This window comes from Hylaeus volcanicus, chromosome 4 (genome assembly GCF_026283585.1).
Source record: "Hylaeus volcanicus isolate JK05 chromosome 4, UHH_iyHylVolc1.0_haploid, whole genome shotgun sequence".
NCBI classification, from domain to species: Eukaryota; Metazoa; Arthropoda; class Insecta; order Hymenoptera; family Colletidae; genus Hylaeus; species Hylaeus volcanicus.
Genome location: NC_071979.1, coordinates 6,640,301 through 6,667,784, shown reverse-complemented (window position 1 = coordinate 6,667,784; position 27,484 = coordinate 6,640,301). Strand labels below are relative to the sequence as shown.

Genomic DNA, 27,484 nt, shown 5'->3' with positions numbered 1-27,484 from the left:
AAAATGATAGATCACCAAAGAACCTATATACAATATCGATCAGATACTGTGTGTACAAACATAATGAAACTTCGAACTAACTTGTTACCCATAAAGGGTTTTCCAAGCCTTCGGGATTTTGTTTTCAAATTAAAAACAAATGGTGTAGAAGATCATCCAACAATCTGTTTATGTCTGTTTGTGTCGGAATACATGCGATTAAAAAGTCAAATTTGAAAAATAATTAAGTGCCCATTACGAAACGTGTTTTTGTATTAAAAAACAAAACTTAATGCCTCCTTTTGGAAAACTCTTAATTTATCACTCGATGTCGATAATAAATAACCGTGCAAGCTTCCAGGTGAATTAACCACGATTTCGTTTGTTATCTAGCGAAACGAACGACATGAACACGGGCCTCCTGGCCGAGGTCTGGTCCAAGGGTTTCCTATGGGATCGTTTCCTGGGCTACTACTACGTCCCATTATCAGAAGTGTCCTGCATGAACGAGGTAACGTCTAAGCAGTCTCACAATACATCCGCCACGATATCGACAGGGAAACAAGAACAACGACACATATCCCCCGACAGCATGCGAGACACGAACAGCAATACACAGCCACCAGACATCACCAACACGGTACACTAATTGATACATGCACCTACCCTAGAATCTCTGTCTTAGTGCTCGGCAGCCTTTTGGATTAATTCGAAACCGCGCATCGCCGGCGCTGTCGTGTTTGCAAACGCGCCCATAGGAAAATCTCGATTGTCCGAGTGAACGTCGACAGCAGTTTCTATTATTTCGGGGCGTCGTTTAAACGACGTCCAGATATTTCGCACACGTGACGAGCTTATCGCGGCCAGATTTATCGTGTACGTTGACGTCAGACGTGTTAAACGAGCCTCTTCTGCTGTTCACGTTTGATATATCATGGAATACTCCAAAAAAAAAAAAAAAAAAAAATGAAGTATATGGGAGACTGAAGGAGACGCGAAATGAGAGCTTTATTTACATGAAAATCGGGTGATGCGTGACTCCTTGAATTTAAATGAACTCCGTGGGTGGACAGAGAACTGAGAAATAGTTGATTCGTGCGTGGCTGTTGGGGTAGATGAGGGTACAGTAGGAGATAGGAAAGTTTGTTTAATAAGGACCTAGGAATTGAATGTGCATTTTCTATTTAACTCCTTGAAGTTGGGTAGGTTGAAAACTACCCCACCTTTGGTTTAGTTTTACTATTTTATTTAAAGCTTTTCATTCATGTGACAATACCATGAACTAAAAGTACAATAAGTGGAATCAGAAATGCATACAGGTGAAAGCTCGTTAGTAACTTGTTGACACTATCTTTTGAGCAGCTTGAATTTTATTTTTATTTTATAATCGTGTGCCTCAAAGAGGTACAATGATTTTTTCTCGGTATACAAAATTATACATACAACTTTTTTTTTATACTTTTTTTCTATACCAATTTCTAAGTAACGTATCTACTGTATAAAAAAAAGAGTTAAATGAATAACTTCAAATCGAGTCTGCAAATGTATCTCACTGTCTTCGTTATTAAGATATTTGTTATTTCTCCATCTACCTACGACACTTCGTTAGAATCCAAACGTTAAACACACGGTTCCCTTTGTAGACACTTCGAACAGTAGCTTCTGTGTTCGCGTTTGAAGTTGGGTAACCGAGATTCCTGTGATTAGAGATACACCGCACGAACGTGTCGCTTATTCCTAAGCAAGTACTTCCCGGATATCGTATCCCTTAAACGTTTCGAAATAGCACTATCTTACAATCAATCCTGATCTAGCTCTAAGCAACTAGAAAGTGGAAGCACGTCTGGAGACAACCGCTTCTCCACTTTGCCGATAATACGATACGCAGGGGAGAAGCGGTTGCTATAGTTCAGCAAGGAGTACTTTCTTCGGTTAAACCCCCGGCTGCGGAAGAATATCGCTGAAATTGGCAACATTATGCGGCGAATCCGCTTTCTACGATTTCATTGCGTCGCTGTGTATCCTGAATTATGCTTTCTACGCTTTGTTAGAAATTATTTCAAAACGAAGGAAGATTGTTTTGGTCTTTTTAAGCGACTATGAATACTAAAATAATCTTCATTCGAAACATAATTTGATCGTGTCTTACTCTTTCTTTCTTTTGTAGTTAAAATGATAGTTTTAATCAACAAATGATGAAAACCAAACATTAACCGCTTTCTTACTAACACATAAAAACGTCGTTTACCCTTCTTTCGTTATTCGAAATATTTATTTGGATAACAATTTCGTCCAAAGTTCGGTCTCCACGGTCTTGGACTTGGTAAAGAGAGTTCACCGCTCCGTAGGGAACGACAGCTCGATTTTTCAGTGTCTGTTGAACTTTCGACGTGAAAGAAATGTTTTTAAAGAAACGATCACTGGTGTCGGATCCGATGGAATTCTCCTTTTTGCGAGGTATCGTGATCTCGTTACCCTGGGGTCGATGGCAATTAAGAATTGCAACACTGGGATTGGGTGTTTTATTTATACATGAAAAACATCGCTGAATAAGTATCGCGTGTGTTTTATTCGCGTCGCGATAAGAGTGGACGGCCACACCCCTTCCATTAGTATTTTTCCAACAATTGTCCCGTAAATGACGCGAGATCGCGCTCCATCGAGCGTGAACGTCGCTCGATTTTGTTTTAGATGAGAGGAAAAAGTGTGGCGAAACAGGAGCGCGGTAAATGCGGCATTGCGACGCTTTAAAATGGCATTTTGTTGACCGAGGTCGCTGCTGCTAAGAAAAAGAAAAATTTGGCCGGGCGTGAATAAAGTAAAATGAAGTACGCTACGGATATTGTGTTATTAATATTGGGTTGTGCCACCAGTGGTCTAAGATACAGTCTCCATATTTCTTGGAATATATTGGCATAATTTTAAAATTTTTAAATGTAAAATTATTCTAGTAGAATGTTATCTCATTTTTCTTCAACAAATTTCTTTTAAAATAAATGCTTTATTTTTCATCCACTTACACGGGGAGGACGCGGTCATGTAACCTCAAATCTGGTCCAAACCGTTTTTGGTGATTCTAGATTCTAAAAAAGTTTCGCTGTGTCCGAGGGTTTTTGTGAATTGGCCTCAAGGGGTCCAAGTAAAATTCAAAAAGCCAGAAAACGAATATTTTAATTTTACTCTGTCCCTTGTTAGTATGTAGAGGGTTAATTTGTTCTTCAAAACTATATTCAAATCAGGTGTCTGTGTTGGTTAAGGCAGATATTGGAGATTATTTTGGTAATGCTCGTAACAAGATTTGACTTTTCTGGCTGTGAGGATTACACTATAATCTTGAGAAATGTCTTCATTGTTGGGAATTAATATGTGGATCATAGTATACACCTGATTATCTGGAATATCCAAGTATTCCAGCTGGCAGTAATACGACCAGTTAGGGTAATGACGGAGGCGGCTGAATACCAAGGCACGAGCGTATGAATTATCATAGAACCTCCCTTTGTCCTTACCCTTTATAACTTCGTCTGAATCTGCAGTCACATATTCATCATCAATATTCTTCTATCTTCAATTTAATCTCCTATTAATGAGTTGAATGTGTATTATATATAAAAACTCAATAATATAGTCCACAAATAATTTGTTTTTAATATCTACTTTACAATTTCTTACATTAGGATGTTCTTCACAACTTATAATAATATTACTGTCTCTCTAACAATAAAATAAATTCATTGTAATAAACTCATATTTCAGTAACTTTTATAATTATTACCTCAATGAAACCATTTTTCGAAGCATAAATTGTCTCGTACTTTAATTTTAACGTAAAATCTTATCACGTATGAACGATTTTTATTACATATACTGCGTAGAGAGTATAAATTGTTTGCCTCGGTAAGGTCACGTGGAATATAATAGATCATCAAATTAATGGCTTACGTGAAAAAAGAAAGCGAAATACGTGTTAACGATCCGAGTCGTAAATGATAATCACAAACTGCACAGTTAAAATCGCGACGTTATCGGATAATCAGCGGAGGACGTAAAAATTACGACGCGATATTTCATCGGGTCGTTTTATACCTGCAGTATATGAGCACTGTAACGTCATCATTTGGGGTTCGTCCTTTGGTGTTGCTGCCGTAGACTTCACCAGTAATATAGAAATAATATAGTAATATAGAGTAATAAGAGCAACGTCCCTTGCAATTGCTCGTGATTAGAGATTTACGGGGACTCCAAGTACTTGTCTCGACGAAACGCAAAAATGGAGATGACTTATCTTTCCATTCCCTTTCTTGGTCGACTTATAGTGGGTTCGTTAGAATAAAAACCCCCACCAGTAGTACTGGTACAAATAACCAAGTTATTTGGCGCCCGTTCGTTGTTACACGAACCCATCACCTTCGGATGGGGTCAGGTTCGGCCCTCAGGCACGGGTTCAGGCACCTTCTGAATGAATAAAAAGATTCGTGTAACTTCACCATTACGCAAATTCTAGAAAATGTACATGTCGTAACAGTTGTACGGTGCATAAAGACAAGGATCAGTCAAAGCCCTATTTTACACCAAGGGGCTAAAGAGGGAAAGGCATCATGGAAATTTTTATTTTTGTTTTGACTCTAAAAATGATTCATTTTGCCATATATATTAAAAGTACATATGCTTGAATGTGTGATTTTTTAAAAAAAATTGTATAACATTTCAAAGGAAGCATTATGGCGTAAATACCTTTAGAAGCCAGTTATGAAAGGCACTTAGAAAGTAATTATTTACCCAATCGATCCACAAGTGTTGTCTTAATCATGCTCCACGTGTTGCCTGATCAGGCCAAAGTATCGTCTCATCGCCCATTAATAAATGACCAAACTTTCGAAACTCGTTCTACTTCCCTTCAGGATGAAAAATGACCACACAGCGATTTGCCCCGAAACATTTCCTTTCCAGTTTATACACACGGTTATACACACTGGCAGAGTTTTGTGAGAATGTCAAGAAAGATCGTAAAAGTTTGGTTTTACGACGGACATCGCACTATTTTCGAGCTTACACAGTGTCGAGTGGACTTGCTTGATCACAATAAATGTCGTTATTGTCTACCGCTGACTCGAAGGAAATGGTACCACTGGTCTGCATCTCCGAATGTACCAGCTATTTTTGCAAAACTCTATTGCAGTCACAAAGTAAATATGTATAACTTAAGAAGGTCTTGAAAAGTGTTTTTTTTTATAAGGTGCCTCGTTAGATCATTTCTGAAACCTGAAGAAATAAAGAAAATTGTTAGGAATCTTTAGATGAGACAAATAATTGCTCTCCCAATGAATTATTTATCCATTTACTTGTTTATCTATTTTACCTACATCTCATTTCCACTTCATCTACCATTTTCGAAACTTATCCATCCATTTCATTTCAATTTCATCCACTTGTTTTCGAAATAAAATCTTCAAAACGACCCACTCGATCATGAATTTTTACGAGAAGGGTGCTCCGAGCCTTTTGTACGAAACGTGAAAAAAAAAAATGGCCATGCAGCGCACCGATAGCAACTGTAACGAAATCTTTCGTTCGGACGATTCGGTTTCCGGCAGAAGTGTCGGTTCTCCATCGATCGAACATCACGCGTGGATTGAGTGGATCATCGAGACGAAATACTCGCGGAGGGGTAGGGCGTGCGAGGCTGGGCGCACGTGAAATGAAACTGAAACGAGTGTTTACACGTCGAACGAGCCCGAATCAATTGACGGCAGTTGTACGTTCGATGGAAGTGTGTAACGAGTTTTAGGTTAGCTTCCATGATGCCGTCGAATGCGCCGGATTGGTCTGTGCAACGGTCCAAGCTGGTCGATAATGCGATTACCGGTGAACACCGTGTTTGTCTCCTCCGTGACCGCCGCGCGGACGAGGAAATAAAATGTAATATCTCGAAATTTCCGCTCGCGGAAGTCGCTGGTTTCCGCTTCGTCGGGAATTAATTTAATTGCTAGCGTAAAAGTTGCCCTCCATTAGGCACAAATTCTCCGCCCACGGATGACTACCGCTAAGCGTACATACAGAAACGGTTTGATTAGCGAAATCGAGGATCCTCCTAACTGCGCGATACGCGTCCATGGGGGATAAAATAAAGCATGACATGTAAAACATTATCTAGAAAAAAGGAAAAGCGATCGGTGAATATTTTTAACGTTGTAGCCACTGCATGCCTTTTATAGGCAGTGCAAAAGCTTTGAAATGGGAGTAGAGAGGCTGAACTCGAGGATTCTGTTAATTTCAGTGGCTCGTTACACCTCCATGGTATACATACTGAAATAAAATTGGAGGGTCATTGTCTGAAAAGGGGAAAAGAGAACGAGTATCATTAACAGTAAAATTACTGATAGTATTTCAGTAATAAAATAAATATACATTCGAATATAAAAATTCAATGTCCTTTCTGTTCCTCTTTTAGACTACTTCTGAAGCCAATTTTCATAAAATCAGCTTAACAAACATCAGAATATATAATACACACTACAAATATATATTCTGAATTTTAATTTAAATTACAAAGGAAAACTACTATTTCAAGCATATGTACCTTGCGACATTTACACATTTTGAACTTTTCTTTTTTTTTTTATTGATCACATTGACAAAGCAACATGTAAATGTCGTCCTCAATTTGTACCTATAAATTGTGCCTGTCCAATGCTTTCGCATATTGTGAACTTTGATACTAAAAAATTGTTAAATATTCATTCGACACCCTTTCACATTATTTTTCTCTGAGTCTCAGTTATCCTTCCTAAATTGAATTTATAATTTGTTTATTATGGAACTCGTACCAAGTACTGCAGATGATAAATTGAAGACCAAGGATGATATCTCTGATTGAATCCGTCACGAACAAACGTTACGGTCCTCGACCTTCCATTTTCAATTTCCGCGATGTCGAAGCTCCACCGGAGCAAACCCGTAATATTTCTTGCTAATTCGAAGGATTAATGGTATAATCTTGGATAGAGCTGCGCGTACGACTGTGCACGTCTCGATGCAACGGTGCGTTTCACGTCTTAATCGTCGCAATCCATTTCGTGGTAACATTGGAACTGGTACCTAGATCCTTCGCATTCTGAAATCAATTAATAATTAACGAGCATGACGAGACTGATTAGAATACACAGAGCGAGGCATCACGCAACACGCTCATCCTGAATAGCTAGCGAATTATGCGACTTATGAAGAATTTTCATGGTACGATTGTGTTAAATAATTGCATGGTTTCGAGGGGAACATTATGCAATCGATTTTTGTTTGGGTGGAGATGCCTTAGAAATTTAAATGTAGTCTTTGATTTTTTAAATGGAATACTCTATTCTTTTTTTGCAGCATTCGATAGAGAGATGAATTCCAGGAATAAAAGTGTTAAAGTATTCTTATTCTAAATCAATATTTTACAAGATATTTGGTTATTCAGGTATTCAAATGTGGTATTGATTGCACTTGAATTGTAGGTCGTTGAACTCGTCTTTAGAACAGAATAGTTTCTAAGTATAGATACAACTTTAGTAGCAGTGTTGAATTGTTAGGACACTGTCTATTATTTGGCAATGTTTCAAGCAATGAGGTGTGTATACAATATAGCAATCGAATGGTTACAATTCTAATATTTTAACAGAAATATCATATATTTAAAGACACACGATTGAAATAAAAGAAAAGAATTCATATGTTGTTGGTGGACAAGAAGCTTATCCAACAGCGCCTGAGAAAATAGTGTCGAAGAGATACACCATGTATACAGTAAACTATTTGGCCAAACAGTTTGGTCAAACGTTACAACGTGTAAACGTTGCAGTGAAATCGAAGTTGGTCTGAAACTGAACCGATACTCTTATTTTTACTGCTATTCGATACCTACCGATGTTTGTTTATATTCCACTATCCAGAAAATTTCAAATCATTTTTACTCGAAAAACAAAGTCAAATTGACGTTTATTTGTTCTTCATTGATCAATTCGACGAGCTGGGAGTTCAATGGAATGGTCACACTCCATTTAGAAATAATTGAATTAGGCAACACTAATCCTTAATATTTTTTCTTTTTCTTTTTTCTTCTTAAATTTCTTCTGCTCCTTGCCTTACACGTTTCATTTACTCTAGAATAAGCGTTGTTATAAATAATTCGCGAAAATTAATATCGAAGCGTCGTTTCAATTATGGTTCCATAAAGTTTAGAAATTGGTGAACTAATTGCATCCCATTATTAAATTGCTTGAGCATTTGTTTAAATGTAAGAATGTTTCGATGATGTATAACTTTAGAGGATTACATCGAGTAAAGTATGCACTCGTGGTTCTATATTTGGATGACACTTTGCCATCGATATGATTACCTAATAATACTTGCGGCTTTCTGGTGTCGCGTCCATTTGGAAAAGCGCTGTGACCTTTCGCCAGCATTCCAGGTTCATCACGGGGTCAAATGACACGCCAACGTACCGAGTATCGGTTTTCCAAAAGGACACGACTTATAAGTTATATGAAAGTTTTCAAACTATATGAAAGATTTGCCAAGTATTTATAAGTTTCTTTGATTAACTTCCATGGCTAAATCGTTGTTATAACTATTAGAGGGCTTAAAGAAAAAAATAAGTTTCTGAGACCTATTATGAAATTAAGAGCAATTAAATTTATTTTATGATTTCGCGAGGCTCGTATACCGATCTTGAAAGCAAGAAGCTTCCTTCAGCTTGAAGCTGTCTTTAGGTTGTATAAATTGACAATTACTTTTCTAGGAATAAAAGTATTAAAGTATTCTTATCCTAAATCAATATTTTTCAAGATATTTGATTGTTCAGGTATACGAATATGATATTGATTGCACTTGAATTGTAGATCGTTGAAGTTTCTAACCCAGTTAATTCGTCGACCTAATTATTTGAGTGGGCTTGGAGAATAAAATAGATCTCATTCAACTTATTAAGCAACGAAGAGTACGTGAACAACATTCACCTATTATCATATCAGTTAAAGTTACTTTATGGTTCAGTGAACCACTGATACCGATCTTCAAAGCAAGAAGCTTGCTTGTCTTCTGGCTGTAGAAATCGACAATTTCTCTATTCCTAATACTGTCAATGCACTTTGAACAATACGAATCATCCGAAACAAGGACGATTCGACGGACACAAAGGATTTAGAGGGTTAACGTCGAGCGAACCGATCGAGCGTCGATCGATACCACGGTTTCGCTACGGCTTTCCTCTGAAAGGGTAGAAAACGACTTCCTGCTCTTTGCCGCAGCCATTTTCCGTCACCGTGAGTACCACGCCGGAAAATCGGTCGGCGAGCGAAGAACGATGAAAGTTTCGCGATGAACTAGAAGTCAAACTCGTAAAAGAACGAAACGTCTGCACGCGGAGGGATCCCCTTTGCTGTCAAAGGAACTGCTCGCATTGTCCCCGACGAATATCGAGGCCATTCATCCACGATCGATTTCGTATTCCGGGGCTAGGAGGGGGTGCTTCGGGGAGGAACCAAAGGTCGAATAATTATCCGAGGAAAATTGTGAAAACCGTGTCCGACGACGACCTCGGCGATTTACACCCTCGACGGATCCCGCGACGGATTTACAATTCATATTATGGTAATTCGCGCTATTAATAATTAACGCCTAGGCGTTAATGCTGCTTGGAAACGTAATTTCACTCATCGTTCGCTATGTCGGCTGTTTCTTCGTCCCGCGTAATACATGGTCCTGGGGAAACTTGGCGATATCGATCTGCATATAAAGTTGGCCGGTCTGTTTAGACGTCGCGTGACAAATTGGCTAAAGTGGCGATAGCGATAGCTGATCATGTATCAGTAGTTGAGCGTTTTTCAGATGAAAGGTTAGGAAGAAGATTTCGAGGGGCGATCATCTTTTCAATCGAACGCTATTGAGATATCAATGCATGAAGAAACACAGAAAATTTAGTATATTTTAATGTGAATTTAAATATCAGATTTTTTGATCTTATGGATAACTCGAAGCTAAAAACATTTTAAATAGTTAATTAAAGTATATCGATACCAACGCACGAGGGAATACAAAAATCTTATAAATGTCTCAATGGTAAGAACAATTTGGAATACTTAATTTGAGATTATCGATACAGGATTCTCGACGAACAAATCGCGATGATATAATCATAATATCAACTAGAGTTTCTCTTGTCTTCAAACAGAACGATTCGTCTTTGAATGGTTTAATTGAAGGAAGATAAGAGGAGCAAAAATCGTGGGAGATTGAATATCAAACGAACGAAACGACAATGGCCAACGATAGGAGGAAACGACCTTAAAATTGTAACGCTAATTTAAACGTCGAAAAAAAAGTCTTTGCATGCACCGTTCGTCACGCCCTCGTTTCTATTCCTCGTCTCGTCTAGATAAAGAAGCCATCCAATTTAATTAGCATGAATTCTCCTTTATCGCCGTATGAAAGTGCAGTGGACCGTATCTCACAAATGAAGAAAGAATGGAAGATAAAGGGAATTCCTAGGTCGAATTTCTTCCCAGGGAAATATTCCGAGGGTTGAAGAACCTCGGAGAACAGCCTGAAGATTCCGGAGGTAACCGATCTTAATTTCGCCGTAGCTTTCGCACCTTTTGTTTCAACAACGTCGTCGGAGAAAGAAATCTTCAGACTTCTTTCCCTGCTTACATGCGAAAGGCCCTCAATGGAGACAATTTAAACGGAGAAACTACACTGAGAACGTTATTCATGTTCCTCGGAAGGTTCTCGTTACGCGAAACAAACACATTGACGCGTTTACCCTTTATTAGGAAATGTAACATTAATGGCGGTTTTAATGCTAATAACTTGTCAATTCGTAGTCATACTAATAACACACTGTGTTTAATGGCTGCATTTTGGAAGTGATGTTAAATGATTTAGTGGCACGATAGTGGCAAAATCAACGTTGAATTTCGAACTGACTTTATAAATTTCATTTCAAGTAAGCAATTTCTAACTAAATTATTCTTTATTTTTATTTACAAAATACTCGGTTAATAAGGAGTTATAATCAATGCTTAAGAGGCTTCTACAATACGTAACGACCGTCATACATATAATAAGATAATACATTTGAGACTAAAAAGCACTTCCGTTTCATTCTCGTTCATCACCGTGTATTTTTAAATTATTTTAATAAAATGTCTTCCTTCCATAATTCATCCAATATAAAGCGGCATCTAATTTAACTTCGTAGCGTACAATGATCCATATTTGATTTATGACGATAATCTTATATTTCCGATACATCCGGAAACAGTACGAGGTATAAAAGGTTGTACGGGGACAATATTTCATATTTATGATTCGTCATAAATTTTCTGCTTAAAGCATATTACAGAAATACTCGATGGACGCATATACGAATCGATGTTCGTTTAAAATAAGAGTTATAGTCCCGTAAATGATTTAAGATCGATAATTTCACAGTCTCGAATCGGCTATTATTATCGGCTATAATCGGCTATCGAATTTCACATTTCAGTTTTTCGGTTGAAATTATTTCTAGAGACCTGTGAATTAAAAATGGCCGCGACGGCCAGACGGCGAGCATCAGACACCATGAACAGAGGATATGCAAATGCACGAAAGAAAGTGAAAACTGAAAGGCCCTGTTTGTTTTTTCCGCACGAAGTGCACCAAGTGCATCTTATCTTTCGACGGAGGGTCGAACAAATTAAATTAGAGGGCAGCCTTACCTCGGATAGGGGTGCAATTCAGTCACGTGCGAGCCCGCCCCTTCTTTTATACACACTCGAATACTCGCGTCGCTCTTTGGCTACTTTCGTTGCAACCCTTCTTGCACAGATTTGCCATAATCTCCTTGTAAGCGTTCGAGCAAACGATAGGCTTTAACGTTACGACACCCGTTTCATTCCTGATGGGTAATGTTCCTTTTCTTAAAGGGTCGCAATATTATGGAATTCAAAAAAAGAAATCAATGCTTCGTTGTGGCATTTTTCGACAGATAAGAGAAATCTGGTTGTGTTAAATATATACAACGAATCAGGACGTTGAGGATTGTCGTATTATGGAAGTTCGTGTCTAAAATAACGGTGTTTGATTTATATTATACGTAACAAAAGTTTTATATTGTTCTAAATAACATAATGTCTGCCGAATACAGCGAACGAGTAGCAAGTGATTTTCTTACAAATTCAGAACAAATAAGTACTAGTTACATTTTGGCGTAATCTACTAAGTGAGTTGTTGAGTACATTCGGTACTGTTCAATGTTCATACATACGAAACGAGGTTGCTGCACACAAACAATCGCGCAGCAAATGAGACACTAGAAATGTGTCAATAAATCAGACGTTCATTACGAAAATGGCGTAAGTCTATCTTCCTTTGTTTCGAGGTATAAAAGGTTTACGTTTCAATCGATGACGTAGTTTGATCAAGGATTTTAAAACAATCGCGATGCACAGGTGACGCGAACGATGATAATTCAAGCATTTATTTCAAATATTGGTGGAATAGCTTCTGGAATTTCATTTCTTTTTTTGTTGAATGGACACGCATCACTTTAATAAGGGCTTATGCATGAGAAAGACTTTTATTTTAGTAAAATATTCACGAATATTTAATACAGCAATTTGTCTCGTTCAAAGGTCAAAAAACAAGGAATAACTTCCTTAGATTACCTTTGACTGGTATCGCCATTAATTTCTCCTAAATTATCATATATTATGCATACAGCAAGTTTTAAAATTAAACATATTTCCACTCAGAAATGCAGTCAAATGTACAGTACGATATTTAAATAACATTTCAGAAACTCCAATGATCTAAACGGTGGACTTCAACCCCTCTCATAACAAACAACAGAAATATCATTCTACGTTACGAATGAACATCGCTGTAATTCTTTAAAATCCACACGAGCATTGTAACCTTCGATTCGATAACATTTATCGATCACGAAGCAATTGGAGTCACGCGAGGAATACTTTGTTTATCCGTAGAAGAGAATTGAATTCGAGATCAAGAAGGTTAAGGCCAGCATTCCTTTGGTTTTTCTCGACTCGGAGCCAGCGGGGAGGCTATCGGGCGAGGTATCGCGCATCTCTGGCTGTCCTCGGCCACGGTTCCATCACCATCACCGTTGACAATCCCCGGCTCTCTTCTGCCGGTGACGTCACTTGGCGCATAGCCAGCTCCCAGCGCTCAATGAAACGGTCGGGGAAGCCAAGGCGACCGGTGGTTGACGTAGCTTTACGACGGCGTTATGCTGCGTGCACACATTCGAACTGGACTGTGGCAACGACCTTGACAAAAGATTTCCTGGATTTGCCCAGCACGCGTTCCTCGCGCGGACGCAATATGCAGTCTCGGGCACGCGCGCGCACCCGAGTCGCGAACAGGGGAGAGAAAAAGCATCGAGCGTGACTATTCGGATCGACGTGGGGTTGGGAGAACCTCCGCGTTTGATATTCGAAATTACACCGTGCTTGGAACGCGATACCAGTTCTCACGATACGTCCGAGTTCGGTAGATCAACGTACGAGGCGTTTTGTTCGAAGCGAAATTAGGGGATGAAGTTAGGGGATGAAGATATCAAAGAGATGCGATTACGAAAGTTATTTGGTACAAAGGGGGGCATTATACGGTCGATGACCTCATTACTCATCTTATTAACGATCAGTTATATATTTCATTCATTTTGTCTTGACATTTTAAGGGTGGAAATAATATTAGAAAACCACATTAGAATATCGAGTGTTTTTCGTGATTTGTTTAGTTTTCTCTGAACATTGAGAATACTTTAGGTGTGTTTTAAAGTACATTCGGTAATTCTTTTAATTTATTTGACATAGAAATCTTCGAGATATCTCTTCTTTCTTAACTACAATTCTCCAATCAGAGGGAGTGGTAACTCAAAAAATAATCGACCATTCCTTTTCGAACTCCTTTACCTCTTTACTTTACTCTTCGATACCTATTTATTCTTTTGAAACATTCCCATTAAAGGGTACAGTTTCATTTTCTACTCTCCTTTAATCTCCATTCGAGCCAATGCACTTTTCTCAACGTTTTTTCCACTGCTGGAAACAGTTCTTGAAGTCTTCAACGTGAACGCCATTAATGGATCCTGGCGATTTTTCTTTTTCTTCGTCTACATCAACGAGTCGCCTCCATTTTATAGTTTTCTTCGTCCGTAGAAAAGAAGTCGCACTTGAAGCGACAGAGTGCCGAACAAAAGCCATCTTGTTTTTCAGCGAAGACTTTTCTTGATCAGACACTCGTAGAAAATCGAAGATTGCTTGCCATACTATGTATGATAGCGTTACCTCGAACTCGACCTTGTTTATCCAAAAATAGTTTTTATAAACAATATTGCGCGGTTCTTTATCGCTGTCTCGTCCCCGTAGCATTCTTTTTCATTCCCATGGATGAAGAAGACTACGAAAGGGAAACGATTCGTTGGCGTAGACGAAGTGGAAGATAAATCGCCAGAGGCCATAAACAGTATTCCCGTTGAAGAGCCCCAGAACTGTTTCCAGCAGTGGAAAAAAACGTTGGGACGAGTATATTGACTCGCATGGAGAGTACTTTGGAGAAGATTGGAATGTGAAATCGTGAATTTTAAATATACGTGCTGGAAGAAAATGGTGTGGTTATTTTTGAGTGCTTTCTCGTATGTACATAGAGGAGATTATATGGGTAGAAATTGTTTAAAAATTGGGTGACTTCAGTACCCCAGGCATGAAAGTTATCATAACGATTTTCATGATTTTCTGAAAGACCATTTCTGAAATTTAAAGGGAAATAAAGGCCAAAGACTAATTACATACCCACATCCATGCATACAGAAATTGTTCAAACTATGATTTAACGAATATTTCATAGATACAAATCGCAAAGGCTTAAATTTTTACTAAACCACTCTCGAATCATAAAGCAAAGCAGACACCAACATACATAGACACACTTAGGCAAACATCCACGCAAACAGAACTGTATACTCATTTTGGTCGCATTTTAGAACTCGATGCATCTCTGAACGTTGCGAATGGCAAAAACTCGCGATGAACGATGAGGAAATTTTGACCTACAGCTATGCTCTCCCTCTGTCGTTTCCCGGTAACAGTCGAGAATGTGAAAAATAGTTTACCTAGCGTCCTCTGCGAGGGATGCAACAGAACCACCCGGCTGTACTCGTTTCGCTAGCACGCGTCAACCCCGTTATGATCCCTTCCACTCTGTGTTCGAAACGCGGACGATCGTGGCCACGGGTAAAGAGGATTGATGAATCACGGGCAAACTCATTCTTTCATGTTTCTGGACGATCGATCGACGAGCCTCGGCGCTCCAGCGCCAGCGACACTGAGCGAGGGAGTAACGGACAAAGATAGATACGTAAACATAGAAGAGAGAGAAAGACAGACGTGGACAGAGAGCTAGGCGAGAAAAATGGAAAAAGATAGAAGGAGACAGCGTTAGAGAAAACGACAGATTGAGGGTTGCATGAAAGAGAGACGGAGAAAATTGTACTTTAAATAATTCGCAGGGGATCACGAGTTAACTCGTGTTTCTTGTATTATCTATTTGTCTTTATGAAACCCGAGGCGATTTAAATAAATTTGGAGTTATGCAAGAGATACGTATGCAAAATATTTCATGTCAGTTCATTATCTTAGTAAAATATAAATAAAGTTTATTGGAGTTTCTGTGTAAAATTGCCGGTCCACAATGTGTTGACACCACCCTCGGTGAGTTATTTATCACGATTCTTCATAAATTGAACGATACAGTCGAAGAAACATAACGGAGAACGTAAATTATTTCATCAAATTAACAGACATTCATAAACTTTAACAACCCCGTCGACACTTTATTTCTTCCACGAACGAGAAATGCGAAACGGCGAACGAGGAGGACGACGGAGGACGTGGTGGCGCATACGCGAGGATAGCGAGCGTAACAAAAGAGAGGGTATAATAAAGGGGGATAGGAAATGGACGGAGATGGGCAAATATGGAGAGCGAAAGAAAGGGTAGGAAGAGGAAGACAAGTAAAAGCTGAGGAATGAAGTGAACTCTAGCTGGTAGCCGAGGCCAGGTTGGTTTTCCTGTTGCGAGGACAATCTGGGTCAAGCCTGGCTTAAAATATTCATAAAGCTGCACGCGAGATCCACGTACGACCGGTTCGATTCACATTAGAAATGCGCTGACTGGGGTATGTCAAGTAACTCTAGAGGGATGACGATGAGACATCGCCGCGGACGGGCACCGCAGCTGATTCGTCGACGTGTGTGTTAGTGATCTGCGGCTAACCGGGTGTTCGTGTCCCCTCTCCCCTCTCGTCTATGACAGGGGCTTGACAAAGCTCTTACCGACACCCCCCGCTACCGTCTCCATTTTCCTGTCCCGGACGGTGACGGTCTGCCATTTCTCGGCTGCTTCGGGGTGCACACGTCGCCGTGACGACAAAATCCTTGATTCCCGTGGCTGAAGAAAGCTTTGCTTCGCGCGGGGAAGCGCGGAGGGGAGAGGCTGAGGGATTTTTCAGCGCGGGACGTGTCACGGCTTGAAAATGAAAGTTCAACCGCGAAAGGCGCGCCTCTCGAAAAGGAATTCCGACCTCCAGCGGCGTCCCTTTCGTTACACGTCGCGACGGAATATTCCCGCGAATAGCTGGAATAATATCTCCGTCTTGACGCCGGGACGCCGTCGCTTGTGAAATATTTTCCCCTGGAACTTCGTTTGCTCTCGTTCGACGCTAACGCGCCCCTGCGAATTCGATAGACGGGAATGTTGCAGGAATTTTTCGACGACTGGCAGCTTCGTGTTGGGAAGGGGAGTCTTTGTTCGGGAGGCACAACATTGTAAACTTCTTTACGAATCCATTTTTTTTCGTACGTTTCTTGAAAGACCCTCCAGGAATATTTTTTTTAATTACTGTATTTAAGTCCGCATCAACTACGAGGTTATTAGTGATCACGTCCATGATCACAATCTAATTGTAATTTATTTAACACGTTATATTTCATTAATCTCTTCACGACCTTGGTCAAATATGTGCACGTTCAGTTTTTCATAATAACGAAAAAAATCGTCCCTGAAGAAATTGATGTCTTGAGTAATTTCAGAAATTCGTTCCTGTGTTTAAGGATTGTCTGCATACTATTTGAAAGTTTAAATTCTACTCGATCGATTCGTATTCTCGCACATTCTTCAATTAAATCTTTTACTGTAAGAGGCTTGTCGCAAAAATTGCATAACGGTAACTGTGACTTAGTTATTTTGTAGCAATGAACAGAAAGGATATGATCCAAGTCTCATAATTTTAAAATACATTTATTCGAGACGAGGTAGCAGTTCTCTCGGAGATTCTCCTGCTGCGAAGATAAAAACTGAATTTAGATCTCGGAAAATCTAGTCGAAATTATCCACAGCTTTCGATGATAACGGAGAAACTTTATGGAGTTGAACAAGGACATGACTCGAACGTTTACATTTGGCGAGGAATATGAAACCGTAAACAGCTGCAGTCACCGACTCAGAAAAAGTGTGTCTTTTAGAAAGAAATTGGAGAAAGTGTGGACAGACATATGATAGTTTTCCAAACACAGACTGTTTTCTTCTCGTCGGAGTTATATTTAACCCTTGCAGGACGTTGTCGATGTCTCTTCGGATCTAGGCTCGATACTTGATACTTGCGTTAACGATTATGTCAAAACGACGAACAACGTATGATTAAAATTAAGTATATTCTGGTAGTATTCTGCGTGGCATCAGAAAATTCCAAACATTGTAAATATTCTTTTATGTAATGGTAATATTAACAACACCAACTGTAAGCTTGCAATTGTACCATCTCTGTTTATTGTATCTTTACTGTATCTTTTAGTCATTTTCAGAATTTACAAATATGCCAATTAATTTTTCAATTTTCAAACAAATACTCTGACAATTCCAGAAATTTCAACACATTGGCTGCCAGACTAAAACTCGTGAAAATTTGTATAAAGTTAAAATTTAATCTCGAGTCTGTTGAAAATTAGATAATTTAATATTTTCTCTGGTATGTAATTTTTTAACTTCGCCAAATTCAAAAATCCTATCCAAATTTATTTTCACTTTTGGAATTAACTCTTTTAGTTCCTTAATGAAAAGTCCTGTCATTTATTTCTGGGCGACGTGACAATCAACGTGTTAAGTTGATTTACTAAACTGTTATATCGTTATTAAATCCCATTACTATTTTATATTATGTCATGCATTGATGGTCCTAAAAAAAGCTCCCTAAATTCTAGAAAGTATCCATCCAATTAATTTCAACAGGCGCATGAAAGAAGACGCTATGCACGCGTTCGAACCTTCCGGTCGTTGCCACAGCCGTTCGAGGGTTAAGGGCGCCCAACCCCTAACACACCTACACACACCGGCAAACGTCGTTCAGCCACTCCAGCGGCAGCACGCATTCCGAGAAACCTTATTCCTAAACACCCAGCTCTCCTTCCATTGGAAATCTCTCGCTCGCGCTACTCGAATCCCCGCTGAATAAGGAATTGACTTATTACTCGTACCTGACCTACTGCTGTAGCAAAAATAATGCCGCTGAGAAGCGATTCGACGTGCACGATAAGGAGATCGATTCTCACGGCGATTCGAGTTTTCGCCGGGGGAGATTACTTTTCGGAATTTGCATTTTCATTAACGGCTTAAGTCTCGTTCAAGAGTGCTCCGTCAACAGTGTCCCCTGCCTTTTCGTTTCCGAGCAAGGACTTGCCGTTGATCGAGGATTTTTTCAATGTTGCGCCCAGCGACGAATAGAATCAAACCACCTGAGGCTCAGGTGAGAAGAGACGAAACGGGTGAATATATCGTCGAGCATAAACATATCTTTGATGTACCGTAATCCTGGTAGAACGAAGAGAAACGGCGCCAGAGGGTGAGGCTATCTCTGGGCTTGATGGAAAAAGGATCCAGGATCATCTTCGTGATCCATGGAAGATCTCGGTCTGATGGATGATTCCTTACTAACCGGCGATCTAGAAGGAGAGCAAAAGGAAATCACGGATCGATCGGCTTCTTCCCTTCATCCAGTTTTCGCTTATTCTGCTTTCGTTTCCTTCGCGGTGCCGCTGGGGAAGAAGGAGGTGCCTCGAAGGCACTAAATCGTTCCTCTAATCCTTGAGAAATCACGTCTGATCGACACGTGGTCGAGGCCGCAATCGTTGCGCGCTCTTTACAGGGGATATAGTTCGTTTACAGAGATTTTTAACTCTTTCGGACCTGACCGTATTCGTACCAATACATTATTTTTAATAGTATATTTTATTTGCAACGATATCTTATTTTACTTAAAATTCCTACCGAGGCACGTATTTTTATTGTTTTTGATGTCTTTTTCTATTGGAAATATATGCTTCACTTCTTTAAAGGATCCAGACTTATAAACCCTATCCTACTTGACATGTCTGACCAGGTACGGTTTTACTTGGACTATTCTACTTAAAATGTGTGGTCATGTCACATTAGTTTCTGTGACATTATTATTCTCGAGAACCGTCTTATTGTATAGTACGACAGTGTCTGGTCAGTTAGATATGTTAAGGGGAATAGGACAGCTCCTGAACAGACATATTAAGTAGAATAGAACTATGCTTGGTCGGACATAATAAATACTACAGGAGCATATCTGACCGCACATTTTAGACAAATTAGGAGCTTGTCTGGTCGCACAGTTTTAATAGAAATATTCAAAGAATTAAATAACAAAGTTTACAAGAACATGTAAGCGATGTAAAGTATGTTTAGCTAAATCCCTTAGAAGGAAAACTACTTTTCAAATATTTCGAATTTTTCTTATCGAAGTTACAGAATTATTTGGAAGTTTGCCATGAGGTATTGGTTAAATAAATAAATATTAGCAATCCAAGGTTCTCAACTTTTGCATCGTGCATTGGTCGAACAAATAAGAAGAAGAATGTAAGAGATTTAAATTTGAGAAAGGAACACGACAGGTAGTAAGTCCTATAAGACCAATCTATCTTTTCAGGAAAATCTTTCGTTCAAGAACTGTCTGGCTACTCGGCTGAAATAGGACGGTGCAACGTCACGCATAAATCACGCGCGACGTACTACCTAATGGAACTTCTTCCAATAATTCAAGAAATTGGCATAAGACTCGCCCGTTAATCTTTTATTAAATTAAATTAAATGAAAATGGTGGTATAAAAATGAAGAACAGTTTTGTCTTTCAACTGTTGCAACTCACATTTTATTTCTCATATTTTATATATTTATGCGTTTCTACACATTCTCGTACATTCCTGTATATTTACATTTGTGATAAATAGTAACAAATCAAAATAGATCTTCTCACAAATCTCATTAACTGAAATGAATCCTACACGTTAGGACACATCCTGGGAAAAGGATCCAGACTCATTTTCGCGATATCCAAGTAAGATCTCGAGCCGATAGAAGACCTCATCCTATCCAGCAATCCTAAGGAGGCTATAAGGTATTCGCGGATCGATTCCCTCCGTTCCGTTTTACCTTATTCCGCTATCTTTTCCTTTCGCATGCCTCGGGAAAGAAGGAGAGGCATGGCCGGCTGTAAATCGTTCCACTAATCCCCGTGAAATCACGCCTGGTCGACACGTGGTCGAGGGTTCACTCGTTGCACGCTCGTTACGAGGGTGACTGAACGAACCTGTCGGGAAGTCAAACGTTTCGGTGGATTTTCATTTGTAGCGAGCAAACGGAGCTTGAGTTACCTGTTTGCTCATCACGGCGAGTTCGCGTACCTTCGCCATGCGAATTGTTGACTCGAGGAATTGATGAGCGACCATCCCCAGTCGGGGGTAGTTCCTTTCTTTTCTTCTGTTCTCTCCCCCAAATGGTTCGTTGCGTCACGAAGGACACGTTGGACCGCGGTCGAGTATTTGATTGGACAATCGCGGTTAATCTCACCCCATATATCATTAGCAATACCAAATCCACGATATCGTACAGTGACAGGTGTTTAAACAATTAAGGGGAGGTTCAATTGTCGAATGGGAGAATTTGTTAGGGTATAATATCGTTTCCTAACTTTATTAAAAATAAAATGAATCAATCTTTCCCTTCGTATCGTAATTTTTCCACATGGACCAAAAGAAAGCAATCACCGTATCTGGATAGACGTGGCGACGAAATGGTTAATCACACGCGGAAGATTAACTTCAATATAAGCGAAACGCAATATCGTTCGTCGCCCAATGATTTGCATTTCACATCAAAGTGGGACGAAATAATGCCAACACGCGAGTAGAAACGCCATTGCACATGTCAGACAGATCGTCGGTCTTGTCGCCCGTAACAAATGTGCCCGTAAGTAGATGCAGGCCTGCAAACGTCAGACGTAGAAGCGCGTGTCTTCGGATGCGCGTGATGAATATACACGTATTTCGCTTAAGTAGGCAACTGGTATAGCCTCGCAATACAACGTCTGCGCGGTTTCCTGCAGGGCTATACAGAGTGTTCACCAAAATAGTAGTCAGCGATTTTCTCGTAAGTAGCAAGTATTAAAAAAAAGATGAAACAGTTGCTTCTCTATATTCATATATGAGCCAAAAATAATTAACACAGATAATTACTTGTGGTTAGAAAAATCAATTATTACATATTAACAATAACTATAAATAATATTGAATATTGACAGTTGATTTTAGGAGGTTTTAGTGTCTTGGAAATTAGATATAATTTTTATTATGCACTTCTTGTCCTTCCTGCACTTCCTGTTTTCTTGTTTCGTATATATTATCGTGCCTTGAACATTCTTGATTGGTTGACTTCAAATTATCCATCCCTAAAAAAGTGATTAGATTTTCGTGTAGAGAGTAGCCAGAGTATAACGAAATGAAAAACAGGAATATTCAACTCGCTCGTTGAACGAGTCGATGGGCACGAAATTCAGAGTTGAAGCATATTATGTTGCGTAGACGGGAAGTTCTGGCAGAGTGGAGGATTTTATGCATGAGACAACAGAGGTGTAAGATCCACTTTTGTGTCACGTTGAGCTAGTCGGATTCGTGGAGAAACGGGGTGACGTGGCCGTATTTACGAGCGAAAAAGAGAACCAAAGACATGAATTCTGTACACATAGCGCGCGGAACGAGACAATTTTTGGCCAGACAGGGCCAATAGACAGTAATAAACATTTCAAACGCAAGCTTGCACTGTTTATGGCAGTCTTTTATTTTATTGGTGTTTCGATTCATCGAAGTAAACCGTTTTCAAAATATCTAAGTAATAACAGTATTCTACTTTAAATTTTAAAGAAGCGGTTTGTGAAAGATTTTAGAAACAACAGTCAAAATTTGTCAAGCTTGATACGAATGTTACAAATTCAAGGATTCGGTTAAAAAAATAAAGAATTTTTACTACTTACAGTCGACAATAAACCAAAGAAGATTAGACAAGGTTAAAAAGCGTCAGTTTTAACGAATTTCAATTTTTTAATAAAGAAGTCCAATGATAAAACGTGTATATCGAAACCTGTATCGAAAAAATATTATGTAAATGCTGTATCCGTTTCATATTTCTTTTCCCGTCAATTTTTTACACGGTCGCGACGATTACCCGCCGCGGCGGCAATGAGAGGCTTGCAAAAAAGATACAAGTGGAACACGAAGAGGGAGGAACGCGATAGACACGAAACAACATTAAGAACCGTGTCGGTCACACCGCCGGCATCATCGTCGCGTGCTCGAAAGTGTAACTTAAAACCTGGCTGACTTCTATTTACGACTTACCTACTCCACGTTAAGCTTGATCTCGCCACCGTGTTCTTTGTCGCGGTTTGATACAGCTTTGCGTTGTTACATATGTAATTGTTTTCATAAATTCCACCAGGCACACCTTATTTCTTTAATTTACATTTTGTTCGATTGTTATTGTCAGACATGTGTGAAATATAATATTTCTTTGCGAGTACTTGACATTTTTCATTTGTTGTCATACTATTTATTGTCAATACTCACATCCTTTATTTGCCTTTGTGAAGTAGGCTCTTAAATTTAGATCAGCCTCTAATTTTAGATCAGCCTGTATAATGAATCCTTACGAAAAGACTGATACGATTAACGACGAAGCTTGAGGACACACGGAGAAGACTATTGATACCGAAAGAGTTGGGAGAGAAAGTCGCGTCGCGGGTAAGATTGATTTGTAGGTGGAGGCATTAAGGTGAACTTAAAGGTCAGTTTCGTTTCCTAGACTTACGATATCGTGGAAGCTCCTGGGTAATATAAGCGACTTACGAGAAAGAATTTCGAGTCTATTATTTTTCAGTTTGTGATATCTAGTTGTTGAAATATCAGGTTGATAATTCTGATTTCAGTAAATCTCGGAAAGGAGTATATGCAAGGAGTAAATTGTTCAAAAGTGAACGAAGTGAATTACCCAAATGAATTACTGACTCAGTTTACGATACAAGTGATTTAACTATCAAAACGCACCTCGATAAACGAATTCCAGCTACAATCGTGAAATATCAAATATTTATTTGACGCTGCGTGGAAATTAATAAAGTCCAGTCAGAAAGGATGTCCCCGTATCGACACTCAGCATATACGATCATACTGTTTCGCGTATGTACCGAATCGACGATACGATCTTGCGATTATTCCCAGCGATTGTACCATCATATGGGCCAGATAATGAGGATTTCTGCATTATTGAACCGACATGGATATTCCGTGCAGTTCGAATAAACGAATTGCAGCCTGCTTGCACTCGTTTGCCTCATATTTCACCAAGTCCCTGCTTTAATATTGCCTGCCTGTTCTGTTGATCTTGTCAACGACGCTTTATATGTTAAACCTCTCCCATTTCGCGAAATGAAATTATTTACAGAAGTGCAGACGCGGAAAACGCGTCGTTTAGTTTTTATTATGTAGGCGAATAAACGAGAGGTAATCAAGTGTTTAATTTACATTTAGAGAGCGATAATGAGAGAGATATGGGCAGTCATTTATTATTCTAAAGAATGTTATACAAATTATCAGAATCATTAAAATAAAAATTACCATTATAATACCTCATAATAAAAAATACGAAACAGTGGAAACGACAAAAATTATTTCTCAGCATTTACAATTAAAATCAGAAATAAAATCCTTGTTATAGAAAATACGAAACAGTGGAGACAAAAATTATTTCTCTGCATTTACAATTAAAATCAGAAATAAATATGAAACAAGTAAAGGCAGTAGTAAGACAGAAGTAATTCTCCAAACTCGAGGCTTGCTCGTTACAACCTTCCTTTCTCGATCCAAAGTGAACAGTTTCAAGAATTGTTCGAAACCCTTAAACTCTTGGAGGTTGACGACCAGAGTTCCCATTACTTCGGTTTGGGATTGAGGGTTTTACTAACACAGAAAGAGAGATATAGTATGTAAGAAAAATTGAGAGGGTGGAAAGGGAACAACAGCCGATGAATCGAAGAAAACTTGTTTCCTTCATTGCGAAAGCTCGTTGAGGAATCGTATTTTTCCTGACGACTGATGAAAATGCATATTCGCTCCGTAAGTAGGCGAGATCGATCGGCTCGCTCGCTTTTCCAGTCTATGCAGAGGTAGGCAGATACGTCTCTCCCTCGCGTCTTGCACCCCATTCGACTGGCAGCCTCTTATAAGGGTGTATCCCCTAATGTTGTTGTGAATGGCTTCATCAGTAAGAAAATGCTCTAGAATAAACGTCCTTACAACGCAACAGACTAGAGTTAAACGGATTTTGTAGCTGCCTCAATGAAACGAATAATGAACAGAGGTCTAGTTAAACAATAGTTCTTTGAAATAATTTATAGTTATCTAAAACAATGAATAAATTTAGCAAAATGTATTTTTTCTTTTTTTTCAATAAAACTATTTGAATATACAAATTCACAAACTTCATGAGAATCGTGAGTTATACCTACAGTAGTCAGTCTCATAAATGTTCGCACCCTTTATGACTATTAAAGAAGTTTGTTTCTCGCTCTCTAAATGTAAATTAAATAATATACATTTGTATATATATAATGACAAATTCTTTCAATAAACACAGAGAGTACGTATATTTCTGAGACTGACTGCATATTGTTTTGTATGATTGAAAAGGAAATAAATTTATTTAAAATCAATGTGTTATTTTTCATCCACTTAGTGCGTGTCTACTAAACAAATCATTTTTGGTTTCTCTGAAGAAAAGTCAGGTATGAAAGAGTTAATCAGGGAATCGTCGTGCCTCTTAGACAGGATTGTACGTATCGTAACTTGATTTTACCAGGAAAAAGCGAACAATCGAAGGTACGTAGTGCTATCCTAAGGGAGCTGACTCGCTTTTACAGACTATGCAGCAAGGTGCGTCTCTCCCTCGTGACTTGCATCCCATTCGACTGACAGCCTCTTATTTCTCCTGGCATGATCGTCGCGATAATTGGTCTCGGTTGCTCAGAAACAGATTGAAACCGGAAAGGGAGGGAAGGAACAGCGTGCGTCACACCAGACTCCGTGACTGCTAACCTAATTCGTGTCTCCCCGCCAGAACCATAATCGCGTTGAATCGGCAGCCAGCACTTTTGCCTCGTGCAGTGCTGGAAATGTCGACCACTTTCCGGTGATCGTCGCTCCGTTGACAGGAAACAAAGTTAGGATTTTGTTACGGCCACGAGGGGACAGCAGGACAATCATGTCCGCGGTTCTGAGAAAATTAGAGGAGAACTTTGATGAAAACTACGCCCGAGAGCCATGTTTTCATACATTAAAATTTATGCTCGAATCTGATACCGTTGCGTACAAACTCTTCCTTGTTGAGGTATTGCAAAGGTGAGGATTGTGATTTGGAGGAGCGATGCTATTTTGGAGAAATGTGTGTTGGGAATATTTAAACATTGATTAATTTGAAAAGAGAATAATCGTTTTACTGCTGGTTGTAGGAGTGATTGAAGTTTCGTGTATAATTGATTTCATTATTGAAGATTGCAGGGGGAAAACAATTAGCGTCACTACAGTTTCGATATTTGGAAAACAATTTATCTGGACATTCCGTCACAGTGTGTATGCGATTAAAGATTTAATGTTCGTCTTCTTTATAATAGGCTTTGGGGTTCGCGCATAAATTTCAGGACAATTATTTCAAGTAATCAGCAATTATTTGCGTTGCTTTGGCTTTAAACGCCGTCGAGGACGAAAAGTCATATCGAACGTAATTTTCTTTACCTTTCGACGATTTTACTTTCTGTCGACCGGTCGTTCGCTGCGGATTTCATTGCTTTTCATTTTCGAGGTTCAAGGAACGTTTTCGTTCTCTCGTCTTTCCCGTGTCCAATTTACAAAATTAAATCCTACGTCAGTTGAGATGCAAGAAAAATCAATACCTGCTGCTTGCACGTTCACGCTTTATATCGCCCTGACATGACTTGCTGCCATTTCGATCGTCGATAGATTTCAATAGCATAGTCAAAACGATCGTTATTTTAACCGTACGCTTTTCTTGCCTATTTGCATACTGTAAAACAAAAGTATCCCATAATTGAGTCTAACTCTGGCGAGAATAATTCACGAAATAATTCAAAATTGGATTGCTCTGATACTAATATTTTACAGGCAAATCTAACTCCAACGAACAATAATAGTTCAAAATTTAATTAGCACTATCGCTGAAATTATACGCGAATTAACTAGTTTATTATTAGGACCAGTACTGGTGTTAATAAATGTATGGATTACCTGATCAGATTGCGTCTTGGTGTGTACAACGATAGCAGCTAGAATTAAAAATACTATGCAATGTAGCCAGCTGCTTATTAGCCTCGTAAATAACGAGAGCCTATTTCTGACGAAATTATACCGATGTATTATCTGCCGTTTAATTCAGCATGTTCTGACATATTAAAAGTCGTTAAAATTTTTTATTCCAGAATGACGAATAACGGTCACGTTTGCGTGACTGTGCTGCTAAGGTATTTTTAAAAATGCATTTTTGAGAACGTAATCGAATGTTTCAAACTATCACTTGCACCGTTCAGCAGTATGAATTTGTCTGCTGATATTGCAAGGAAATATTACTCTTTTATTGCGATCTGAACGACTGATGCATTAACATACAAAACGTATTTCAAATGTGACGATAAAAGATGCGAAGCACTGCTACCAATTTCGTAGGAATTACTGCAACCTTCCTCATGAAATGAAAGCTATGGTGGACCGCACGACGAATCGTTATCTTTTAGTGCGCGTTTGCGCCACGAGTACAGTAGGAAATTATTTAATTAGTTTAACGAAATTTTTAGCTGAAAATTCAGTAATGGAATCTACCTAAAATTACAGAAACTACGGACTCATCCCGCAAGTTGGGTTCCGCAGTTCGTGCTGCAAATGAGAATTCTTGTTGATGGCCAGCGTTAAGTATAAGTACGCATAAGTCTCATTATCGGAGATTCTCATTAGCAGCGGAAGTTTGCAGGTGTAAAGCGACACGAG

At 39.1% G+C, this 27,484-nt stretch overlaps 1 protein-coding gene across 1 annotated transcript in view; it reads left to right on the top strand.

Annotated features, from left to right (window-relative positions):
• Nucleotides 1–27,484, top strand: part of LOC128875021 (uncharacterized) — a 114,672-nt gene that overhangs the window by 43,535 nt on the left and 43,653 nt on the right. Inside the window, exon 4 of the mRNA XM_054120304.1 lies at nucleotides 373–490. Coding sequence (XP_053976279.1) covers nucleotides 373–490 — 118 coding nt within the window. The remainder of the gene's footprint in view (nucleotides 1–372; nucleotides 491–27,484) is intronic.